The sequence below is a fragment of the Sciurus vulgaris genome, assembly GCF_902686455.1.
Source record: "Sciurus vulgaris genome assembly, chromosome: 16".
Lineage (NCBI taxonomy): Eukaryota > Metazoa > Chordata > Mammalia > Rodentia > Sciuridae > Sciurus > Sciurus vulgaris.
Genome location: NC_136477.1, coordinates 46,011,009 through 46,023,265, shown reverse-complemented (window position 1 = coordinate 46,023,265; position 12,257 = coordinate 46,011,009). Strand labels below are relative to the sequence as shown.

Below are 12,257 nucleotides of genomic sequence, written 5' to 3'. Positions count from 1 at the left end.
GATGAACAAATGAATGAATGGGCCTGGGGGTGTAGCTCAGTGGCAGAGCATCCCTGGGTTCAATCTCCAATACCACAAAAACAAAACATGACAGATCACAAAGTTATCTACTATGGAGATGGATGCAATGGGGTCTACAGGGTTAGGGTTCGCGTCAGACCCCACTCTCAGATCTGAGTGAAAACTAAAAGAAGAGAAAACCAGCCAAGTAGATGTTCCTTTCCGTTGCCAAAAATCCTTTCATCTTTCTTTACACATTTCAATCAAGATGTCTGAGAGATTTCAGATTCTATCGGTATATAGCAGAAACTTTAAAAAATTTAGCTAAATTAATTAAAATAGCATTTTGGAGAAAGAAATAATCTGAAGAAATGAAAGCATAAAGTATCTCTTCAAAATCAGGTAAAATGACTTACAAAAAATTTTTCCAAATCATATTAAGACACTTGGAAAATATGGAATGCCAGAGCAAAACCCCTTTCATAGAGTGAAACTGGCCTCCTTCTGGAGGAGCTAGAGGGTTCACCCATGCCACCATGGTGACTTCAAGTTTATCTGTGTGCTATATAATCACTACTGAGGTATAGAGAAAAATTCTGAAACTACGTAAATCAACTTCCTTTTGCAATATAGTAATCATAAAAATGCTAGAATTGGATGAACTATACTTTAAAATTCTCCCTGATAAAATATTTTGTTTCTGAGAATACATGTAGCATCCTGTTTATGTCAGTCAGCTTGCCATGACTATAAAAATACCTAAGAGAATAAACTTACAAAGAGAAAAGGTTTACTTTGGCTCAAAGGTTTAGAGGTTTCAGTCCATGATCTGTTGGCCCACTGCTTTGGGCATGTATGACACATCACGGTAGGAGCACAAGGAGGAGCAAAATCACTCTAGTGAATGGGAAATGAAAAAGAGAGGAGTTTGGGTTCTCATAATCCCCAATGAGGTTATAGCCACTAAGAGCCCAAATTTCCCACTAGGTCTTATTTTTAAACGTTTCCACCTGTTCCCAGTACTGCCAAACTGGAGGTCTAAGCCTCTAACACATGGCCTTTGGGTTACACTCAAGATCCCAAACAGCACTATCTAAAGTATTTAAATAAAGCAATATTAGTTCATAATCGTTAAACAGGTCACTTGTATGGCTTTTCTTCCTATAAAACCAATATAATCTAACATTTTAAAATTAGCAATAATGTTTTCTGAGCTAAAATACGAGGCAAATGAAGTATTTTTGTAGCCACTAGTACTTATATTAAAAATTATGCTGTTTCTCCTTTTTTTGGTCTGTTTTAAGTTTATAATTCTTTTATCATAATTCATGATTTATAATTTTCAGCATCTTTAAAGTACTGTTGTACTTTAAAGTAATGTTTAAAGTTTAATGTTTAATGTTTACATCTTTAAAGTAATGTTGTAATCCAGATGAGAAGATGGGGCATAGTGGCACACATCTGTAATTCCAGCCACTCAGGAGGTTGAGGCAGGAGGATTGCAGGTTCCAGGCCAGGCTGGGCAATTTAGAAAGACCCTGTCTCAAAATAAAATAAAAATGGGCTGGGGATAGAGCACTTTCCTACCATCTGTGAAGTCCTGGGTTCAATTCCTTGTCTGTCTTTGTCTGTGTCTCTCTCTTTCACACACACACACACACACACACACACACACACACACACACACACACACGTATCAGTGCTTTGTTTTCTCCCCTTTGGACAAGTTATTTCATGTACAATAAGGAAAATAAGTGATTAGCTAGGTTTGTACTGCACTTAAGTTGGAAATGGCTTTCAGACATGATAGCTAATTAAGACTCTACTAGCCACTCATCACCCTTAAAAAAACAATTAATGAACCTGAATTCAAGGCAGCAAAAGGCTAAATTATTTCCCTAAGGGCAAAGCAGCAAGTCAATGGTAAAGCAGGACAGCCACTTCATTCCTTGACCTCAGGGACATATCACAATCATTTCCTTATAATGTCTTTAATAATTTCACATTTGAGGTTTATACTGACTTTCTGAACACACATGCATAGGACTGATAGCTTAAAAAGCTTTAGTAGGCTCTTTACAATAAATATTTCTCCCTAAACATCTAGATTTTCCTCACCTCAAAGATATTGGAAGGACACAAAGCAAACAAAACAGAAGATTGGTTTCTAGCTTTTGCTTTCCTTACAGTTAATCAGGAAAGAATCCATGAATTTCAGTCTTTTTAGATTATTTGAGGAAAAATAACTATCATTGTAATGAGTTGTTTATCATTAAGGGAACCTTTTCCTTTAAACATATAGACAATTTCCACAAAGTTTCATAGCTCTCTTTAGTTGCCCAGAATTAAAAAAAAAAAAAAAAAAAAATTACTAAACTTTCCCAGAGTGGCTAAAAAGCTGAACAAAGACTTGCTTATTTCCAGCAAATTCTGTTACTGTGAACAACTACTTATAGTCACTAAATCTAATAAAAATCATTAAAATGAGGTCCTTTTCACATTTATTTATGTTGAATAACAACACACAAATTAGAATATGATACAAATAATTCCAAATGAAATATTAGCAAAAATTTCTGCACATTTCATAAACTTTCAGTAATTAGTGTTTGCAAACACTTTGGATGCTAAGGGGAAACACAGATCCCTGAGGGGCTTATTGAGTGATTCTGGATAGGGTACTGCTAGGCCCTGCCTCGCTGTGTCCTTCAGTGATCCCCAAGAGCTCTGCTTCCTGTTTTCTCAAGCTGGAGTAACATGCAAGAAAATTCTTCAAAACCTTGTAGGAATACCTCTTCCCCGAGGAAAGCCCTTCTGACTAAGTCTGAATTAGCTCTTCTTTTTGCAATGTTTGTACTCCTTTTTCCATAATAACCAGTTGTTTATTTTTATAGGATGTAGTGTCCTCATCACATGAAACTGCATACAGAAGGTAGTAGAAAAAGATATCTTTTGAATTAAACTGAATCTTGCTAAAATAGAACCTGAAGGGTCCTGAACTTCTGTGTCCAACTTCTTTATTCTAAATAGTTCAAGAGAAGGAGTGGCTTGCCCAATCAACACAGCAGGTAAGACTTCCTTAGGTGGCAGACATTGAGCTAGAGCCGCTGCAGATCTAGTACTTGGCCAAGTAGAGCTCTCCTTTTGGTACATGAGAAAGACTCCTGTAGTGTTCCTTTGTCACTGCACAGTACAGGATGATGTTGACAAAAATGGAAGCAAGACTCTAAGACTGATGTTCACAGAAGGCAGTCAAGATTGTTTCTTAAAAGATAAACTATGTTCAGTGATGTAAACAAAGAATTCAGAGTCCTGGCCACGGTCTCCTAAGCAAATAACCTCCTGATGGAACCTGTGCGACAGCTTAGAGGTCTGAATCAGTGAGTGTGCCTGCCAAGTGAAGAACTTATTTAGGATAACCTCTGGGAACCCTGGTTGAGGGAAAGAGTACTTTAAAAGAGGAGGTTTTAACCATCAGGAATAAACAGAAATGCAGCAATCTTTTCAGAGTTTCTGAATGGGATCTTAAGAGTCAGTTTACTCTTTATCATCATTTAACACTGCACAGTAAAAAACAAAATAATAATCAGCCTTTCCTGGCTTATCAACCCATCTCAGACAGGTTTCCAGGTCCAATCATTCAATTCTACCAATAGCCCAAGCTCTTTTCAACTTTGGAACTTTTGCTTTGCTGTTCCCCCCTATCCTTTGCCTGGCTGGTTCCTTTTCCTCCATTAATTTCCACCCAAAATGCCATATCCTCAAAGAGAAACTTTGGACCAACTACACAAATAAGGTCTTCATGGAGCCCAAATTCAAACCCCACTTGTTACTTTCACAATGATACTTTATTAGCATCCTACATAACACATCGAGTCATTTCTTGTTTATTATAATAAAGACCACATCTCTCTTTTTAGATGTAAACAGTACCTGGTTCACAGGAGATAATGCCATAATATGGATTCAAAATTATTAAATGACCGAAAGAAACTCTAAATATGTTTTGAAAAACATGATTCTAAATTAAATTAAAAAGTTTGAAGACAATAAATCTCAAATACTGTCTTAATGAAGACTTTTATATTACACCTTGAAGATTATTATTTTTAGCTACCATTTTTTCAGAAATAAAACTTAGGTTTTTTTAAAAAAATGCTAATGTATGTCAATAAGTCTTATTTCTGTTTGGATGTGGAAACATACCTGATTAGTCATTAATAATATCAACTGTAATAAACATTCACTTTGTGATTATCTAGTGATACAAAAGAATGACATTCATACAGCTCAGAAACAAAGAAAAACCAGCTTTTCTCATGTCAATAACAAAATAAACATAAAAACAAACGATTCTCCAAGAATGGCATTTAAAAAAATATACACTCCATTCTGGGAGAAAATAAAGATGAAGAGACAGGAATAACAAAGCAATCTATAACATAAAATCATGATAAAAATTTGGTTGGAAACACACTAGAAATAGAAACGCCAGGGAAAGTAAATAAGTGGATTTAGTATATCCTCCTCAAAGAGTCAGTCTGGGTGGTTTGTCAGTTCTTCACTGCTCAGATCAGAAAAGATTACACAAAACAGCCTTGCTGGAAAGAAACATTCTCTAACAATCTCACCTGACTGGTAGTAGGTTTGAATGTATTTGCTGCTTTTCAATTCTGACATGGTATTTTACCAAAGTTATTAGAGAATGACAAAAATGTTGCATGTATTAGTGGTGTTATTTGGGGAATGAAATGAATAAAAATTCAGTTATTCAAAAATCTGAAACTTAAACTTCAGACATTTTATACTTTAAAAAAGAAAAATTTAATACAACTTCAAAGAAAAGAAAGATTAGAATTGGTCAAGTAATGGAACATTGCATATTATATTTATATAATGTGTTTCTATGTATGAGTATGAAATTATCTTATTTCTAGTAATTTTCTCCCATGAATAGCAACAGTCCCTGCTAGAAGGGCTGCTTGAAAACTTAGCAGAAATATTTTTTCTAAATATTCTAATCTTCAAAACGAATGGTGGCTGTCAAATTCGTACTGCATAATCTAAAATGGTAATCCATGTACTGTATTTCATTTGTAATAAGTCTTCGTGGTAAGGTTAACACTTCGACACATAATACAAATAAGAGAGCACCAAAAAATGAAAATTACTTTGCTTCTGTTTCTGTATTAGAATTTTATTTGCTAAAGGGTAAAAACAGATTTGCAAAATTCACAGTTAACTTAAAACAATAGTTTTAAACCTTTATTCCTAGCCCTTACTGCCTTCAGGAAGGAGAGAACATCTGGTTATTTAAGGAACACAATATGTTCACATTTTCTATGACTTTTGTTTCTAATTGGGTTTTAAAATTTTTTTTTTGAATTTGAACAACTAGCTAGAACAATGTTTTTTAATCACTTCATATTTTTCAGACTGTCCTCCTTCTATTCCTCTAACTTCATTTAGTGGATTGTTTCTAGAAATCTGCTCAGTAGTTCTAATGATAAAGAAAATAAAGTGAGAATTAGGATTATGGTCTGAAGAGAGAAGCACAATCTGTACTTATGGCATGTAGGGTGGAGGATGCTACAACAGATATTTGACATTGTCTTGTCAGAAAGTACACATTCAAAAATTTCAAATAGTTCTTGAACCACTTTATATACAAGGCAGTTTCATTTACTATAGCTGCAAATAAATGCTTATCACAATTTTTATGAGAAATAGATAAGTAAGATACCACTATTTGTAAAACAATGAAGCTACTAATAGCGCTTGTGTAAAAAGGTGGCCTAAGATCTGGGTTCACCTGCTGGCTCTGTGACCAATAAGTTTCTAAAGTATCACTCTGATTAATCAGTTCATTCAAAGAAGGATGCAAGATTAGACTGTGTAGGGCTCTTTATAGTTCTGAAATTCTGATAACCCAAGTGAGGTATGTTAATTAGATTCTTTGTTATGTCTTCCTTATCCCATAATATTTTAAGGTGATAACAGATTTCCAGATAATTCTAACACAAAGGAAATTAAGGAACTAGATACTCTTTTAAGTTCAAATTGTAGGGCTAATTCACCATGTTGATAAAAATGGAAGCTATGGCTTTTGTGGAATATGGATGTGGGTTCCAGAAATATGCTAGGGTAAGTGAGGTCCGCCTACATTAGAGTCAGTGTGGTATACTACTAGAAAGGAGCACAGTATCTGAAGCAGAGTTCAATTTTTTCATTATTTTCTTAATACCAAGCGCATGTAGGACATGCAAAGCTAAGTGCTAAAAACCGAGCAGGAGTCCTAAGGAGAAGTGATTGGTAGAACAAATATGCACAGAGAGAAAACACAGATGCTGTGTGAACTTGAACAGGAGGAAATATCCTAAAGGAACCTGGAAATGGTTTCATGGAAAAGGTAGGATGGATAATAGGAACCTTGGGAGGCACAGAGTACGTAGAAGATCAGGAAGTCACTTTAGCTAACTTATAAGCTTACACGTGTTCTGTACTTCAGACAGGCATGTAACTTTAACCTCTCTATTGAAACAGAGTCAAGATAACCTGCTCCGCCACCTCACAGGGTTGTTGTAAGGACCAAATGAAACATGTCAATGCACATGGAAAACTATGAAGAAGTATGGTTCTATTAGTACTGTTCACAGGCCCATTATTTCAGCCTGTTCAAATAAGAAATTTTAATAGTAAAGCCTACCTCTAATATAAAACAATTAGAGTCTCATTGTTGTGCTTATAGAATGTATTCTCAACAGATCAACCTCCACAGGGATTTGGGTACAATGACAGAATGAAGTACTTTTCTGAAGGTAGATAATGAACATACTAAAGCTCAGAGTTCTTTATTTCTAGTTTATTAAATCTGTCAGCAGCATTCAACATAACTATCACATGAAACTTGGGTATGGAAAAGTGTTCCTTCATGCCTCAAATCTCACCTTCCTACCAGAGTTCACTTCACTAAGACTTGTGTGTTTAATCTACCTGAATCAGGGATGACGTAAGTATTTTAAGTGTTTCACTCTTGCTATTAAATAGAAAACATTTAAAGCACTCAGTCGTCGGGATTTTTAGAAGATATGGGTAGGGTCTCAGCATTAACTTTCCCTCTCTTTTTTTCTCCTCAGCATAAATGGCCTCTTTTATGACTACCATTGAGAGCAATTACAATGAAAATTGTATTTGTGAAGTTCTATAGTATAGACACACTTGCTTTTTTTTTCCCTTTCACTTGCACCTTTGCAGCACTGGATTGGATCTTGTTAGCTCATCTGAAGTTCTTTATAGAGAAAGGATGCTCTGGATGAGTGGGTTACCAGAGACAACTTCATTTCAACCTCCAAATATTATAAAAATGATGATAAAGGCTCAGCAAGCATGAGTTTTCCAAAATAATGAGGATGGTCAGTGGCTGAGCCAGCTTGACCAAGATCCCCAATTCCTAACTTAGGTTCCTTGCAGAACACTAGATTTCTACAGACTTACATTAATACCTGTGTCAAGGTCATGAGTTCTCATTTGAAATTTACTAAGTGATTTCAATGATCTATACTTACTATACTACCACTCGACTGTAACAATCACTTGGATGGGCTAGGAATCCTTTAAAAGATGTACAACTTTCTTACTTTTCCTGTAGATATTATCATTCCAGGAACTTGTCCTCATGAGCCTTGTTATTATGACTCCTTCATCCTGTCCAATTTCTTGTGTCTCAGAAATATCAGTTTAGGGTCTCACATTTTGCATCCATATTTTGACCATATTTTTACTTGGTAAGACTTTGAATATAAAGGTGGGAAATCCCCCCCCCTTTTTAAGATAATAATGCTATTATTTTTTTCTCTCAAACTCTAAAGAACCTATATTTTTAATGTCTGTAGAATTTTATTCATTAAACTATTATATTATGGGCACTACTGATTGAGATAAAATTACTCCATAAAAATCACACTAACATGAAAGGGCACTTAGATTCTATCAATAAACACCAATGAACTGGATATAAAGAATTTGGAAATTATATGAGATTCATAAGAAGATCAACCATATTTTAGCTAGGAAAAAATTATCAAGATTCATAGGTTTTTTGACAAAATATTCATTTCTTCCTTTAATTACACCAAACAAATCACATTAAGTAGGGAATTCAAATTGCTCTTTTAGCATTTTTTTTCCATGAAAATTTTCTCAAAATTTCCAATTTTGAGCTGAAAGAATTTGTAGATCAAAATTCACACTGAATTGACCAGCAACCTCGTCCTATTCCTCTTTTAAAGATATTGCATCATCTTGTTTTTTTTTTTTTGTTTGTTTTTTTTTTTGGTAAAAAAGTCTACACTCCCACAACTTACATATACATATGTATATAAAAATATAAACAAAGAACTTTAGATTTTCATACTCATACTCTAAAGACTTACCAGAAAAAAAAATACGATTCCTTATGTTTCAGAGAAATCATAGATTTCTGAAGCTTAGTGAAATACTAGGTGTAACAGAAATTACATAAAAGTTCTTATTTCTACAGAAAACTGATACAAGTATAAAGAAAAAAAAATTAAGTCAGTCAAAGAATAAACAGAGGAAATATGCATAGGTTGAAGTCAACAACCAAGGAAAGGGCAGAAATCCTTTAGAATCAAGATTTATAATAAATCTGAAGGCCCACATTGATCAGACAGAGCTTTGGCAGTGGAATCCACAGACAGACTGACTGACACAGAGACAGTCCGACAGCTGCCAGCATGAGTGGTGGGAGGGCTGCCAAAGAGCCAAAGGCTGGGACTACCATCCAGCGCCTGGCGTTCTCAGACGCAGAATGAAGCTTTCTCTCTTATACTGCATCCAATATTTTTGTTTGGCTCAAAAGTAGTAAGGATTCACAGATTTTTTTAGATCATTTAATGTTCTTATTTTCAAGAAATATAACATTAGTTGTAAAAGAGCACACTTCTTCTCCGAAGTGTAAAGAAAATTTTGATGAACTGCTTTACATTCAAATAGAGAAATCAGTGTTAAAGTCTATTTAAATCTTTATTAGGTTACTCTTAATCCACAAAGTAAGAAATACATACTCACAGCATGAAATGATTCAGTGTTCCATTATGTCATTAATTCTTACAGACCTTGTCCTTTTAACAGATCTGTCTGATTTTCAGATGGACCTTGAGGTGCTATTTGAATAAAAGTCATCCGCAGTGAGGGGCACCAAGGATAATGAAGTTTGGCTACAAGGAGAGGTAGTTGCTCAACTATTTCCTTGAATGATAGAGAAGGGAAATGGGCAGAACAATTTTAGGAGGTACAAGAGATGTGTGTTCTGATTCCAAATTGCAGTATCAATTTGCTTGCTAAATTGCTGGCCATTGAGGAATGTGAGTTTTGGCCTACAACTTTTTGACAAATTCTGTTAGTAGGCAATTTATCTGTTACTGGGAATTTTTAAATCATAAACAGAGAAGCCTATTTTTCACTCAACTCAAAATCGTGCATATCTTACTGGGAAAACTTACCTTTGGGTCTCTAAGGAACAGAGCCTTAAGAATCAGTGAGTGCACATCTCCGATGAGTGGGTAATGCATCAGAAGGCCAAGACAGGTCTGGTAGTTACTAGAGATCACTAAATAAAAAGAAAAAAAAAAAAAAGGAGAATTCAGATACAATATTGTTTGAGATCTTTTGTATTACTGAAAATATAAAACATAACAATTTAGAGCCAAAGAAAACAAACTGATAATTCAACTGATTTGACAAAAGGAAGTACAGAGAAGAGATCCTTACCAAATGGACATTGAAGCAGCACACTGCATTGTTAGCTGCAATCTAATACACTAGCACTCACTCTCAGGGGGTGCTGGGAGGAAAAGCATCAGACACGATGATGTGGGTGTTTGCAATATAAATAAATTCTTAGAAACCTGCATATTTATTACCATTTACAGGACTGTGCTTGAATGTCTTTTTTGCTTTTGAATGTTTTCTGCTTAGAAGTTAGTAACAAAATCCTTCCAAGTGAGGAAGAGCCAGTTAAAAATTCTCACAAAATAATATTTGCCTTGATTGTTATTTTTGATAATTTACATGATAGATACTCTTTTATATAAATATTATAAAATTTAAAATTAAAAATAATTTCTCTGTTTTTCTAAAGGCAAAATGAAATGCAGGAAGACTATGCAGCACTTCATGGGAGAAAAAAAATGTCAAAATCTTCATAGATGAGTCTAATTGTGTTCTGTAGACTGTCATTTAATTTTTTTCAAATCAACCTAATTGTTGGTGCAATTATTAAGCAAATATTTTCAGGCAGGTCTATGTAAACTACTTCTTGGCAATCTATCTGCCACTGCTGTCAGAGTTGGGCCCGTTAACTATACTTGTTTTGTGAGCTACACTGCCTGCCTCCATAGCATTGATTGAGAACAATTTTACAATTACTTCCTATAGTTGTAACTGAATCTTTTTTATGAACCTGTTACTTGAAAAGTATTCCATAGGAAAATAACTGATTCAATAGAAATAATGCAAATAAAAAACAATTATTTCTAATCAGCAATATACTTGATTCTTAGATTCTTTTTTTTTGTTGCTGTTGGAAAAGCCATCTCTTGCTATAGCTTCTTCTTCCTCCCCTGTCCCATGAGCTATGGGGAAAGAAGACAGGAGTGGGCAAAATAAATAATCAGAACCTATGTAAGGAACCACTGTATCATCTTCATTTCTGTTGTTGATGTGACAGCTTATAACTTCATACATCTGCTTTCATTTGTAAAGCACTCATCTGCCCTTTCTATATCTGTTCAGACTCTGCTTATTTGTTCACTTTTCCATATTTATAGTTACCTGTTGTTCTTTTTTCTCTAGCAGTTAAAAAGGAGAATGAAAATAGAATAGTATGTTTTCATGTACAATTCTCTTTGAGATCTAACAAGTAAATAAGCTTAGATAATCAACACATCTTACAACTCAAGAAGTTATTTTACCAAATGCAAAAATGATAATATGCATTAGTAACTGACCGAGGAAGAATTCTAATATATTTTGCATGAGAGGAAAAAGAATTCTGTGAAAAGGGTTTTAAGCTCAGTGCTCAAAGATGTGGGTCTGAATCCCAGGGCCCCATTTGAACATTTCATTAAGTTGCCCAAAATGGTTAATCAATGGAAATGACTTAAAGGACCTGTTCAAAACTGTTTGGCTACTGTCTGTGAGCTTAAGTTTAGTACTCTGGAAAACAACTTCCAGATTTTTAAAAAATTGTCTACTTCATGAAATCCAATAATTATTTGTTGAGTACCAACTTCATGACAAGGCCTATGCTGAGAGGATGTGGAAATAAAAAAGAAGTCTATGCTCTAAATATAAAAGTACAGAAGGGCAGAAATATAATATCAGCAGCTATTACTAATACTTCCACAAGATGACAGTGAATTTCTCAAGGCTTCTGGGAACAGGACCCAAACTAAGAACTTTATACCTTTTCATTTAATTTCTATGACAACATTATATAAGGGAATACATTAATCCCTATTTGACATATGTAAAAATTGATACTTGGAAAGGTCAAGCCACTTACTCAAAGAGCACAGCGATTCCTTGATGGAGAAGGATTTGAAATACAGAGGCCTAACTTCAGGGTTTATACTGCATAAAATATAAAACTCTGGAAAGGACATTGCTTTGAAAATCAAATGTCAAAACAGATGCAAATGTCAACAGTCAAGTCCATATTATTACTCTTGTGTAGTAGACTTAAATAACCTAGAAAGTCAGTACAACCCAATGTCCAGAATAGCTTAATATAGATACCATTTATTTGGGAGGGACCAGAACAATGATCCTATTTCACTGCAACTTTTGAAGCTATCAGAGGTTTCAAAATATATAAGGTAAGCAAAATATTGTATTAATATTTTAATGGCAGAACAAATAAAGGAACTAGTATTTGTCCTCCTTCTCTCCCTCTTTTCATTTCATTTATCTAGTCATCTAGTCATTGCATGCAATGAACATTTACTAAACATCTATCAAATGCTAGATAGTCAAAGACTATGCTGGATGTGCACTAAGGAATAATAGTAAATAGTGAGTCCCCTGCCTTCAGGTGATGCTATCTCCAATTTACTACTGAAAATCTGTATTTTAATAGTATTATGGTTTGGATCTGGAATGTCCCCCAAAGGCTCATCTACTTGAAGGCTTGGTCCCTCAAACAGTAATGTACAGAGGTGGGCATTTTGGAAAGT

At 34.6% G+C, this 12,257-nt stretch overlaps 1 protein-coding gene across 10 annotated transcripts in view; it reads right to left on the bottom strand.

Annotated features, from left to right (window-relative positions):
- Window positions 1-12,257, bottom strand: part of TBC1D5 (TBC1 domain family member 5) — a 578,936-nt gene that overhangs the window by 108,181 nt on the left and 458,498 nt on the right. For all 10 annotated transcript variants that reach the window (XM_079115504.1, XM_079115505.1, XM_079115503.1 and 7 more), the window contains one exon: window positions 9,525-9,631. In XM_079115504.1, coding sequence (XP_078971630.1) covers window positions 9,525-9,631 — 107 coding nt within the window. The remainder of the gene's footprint in view (window positions 1-9,524; window positions 9,632-12,257) is intronic.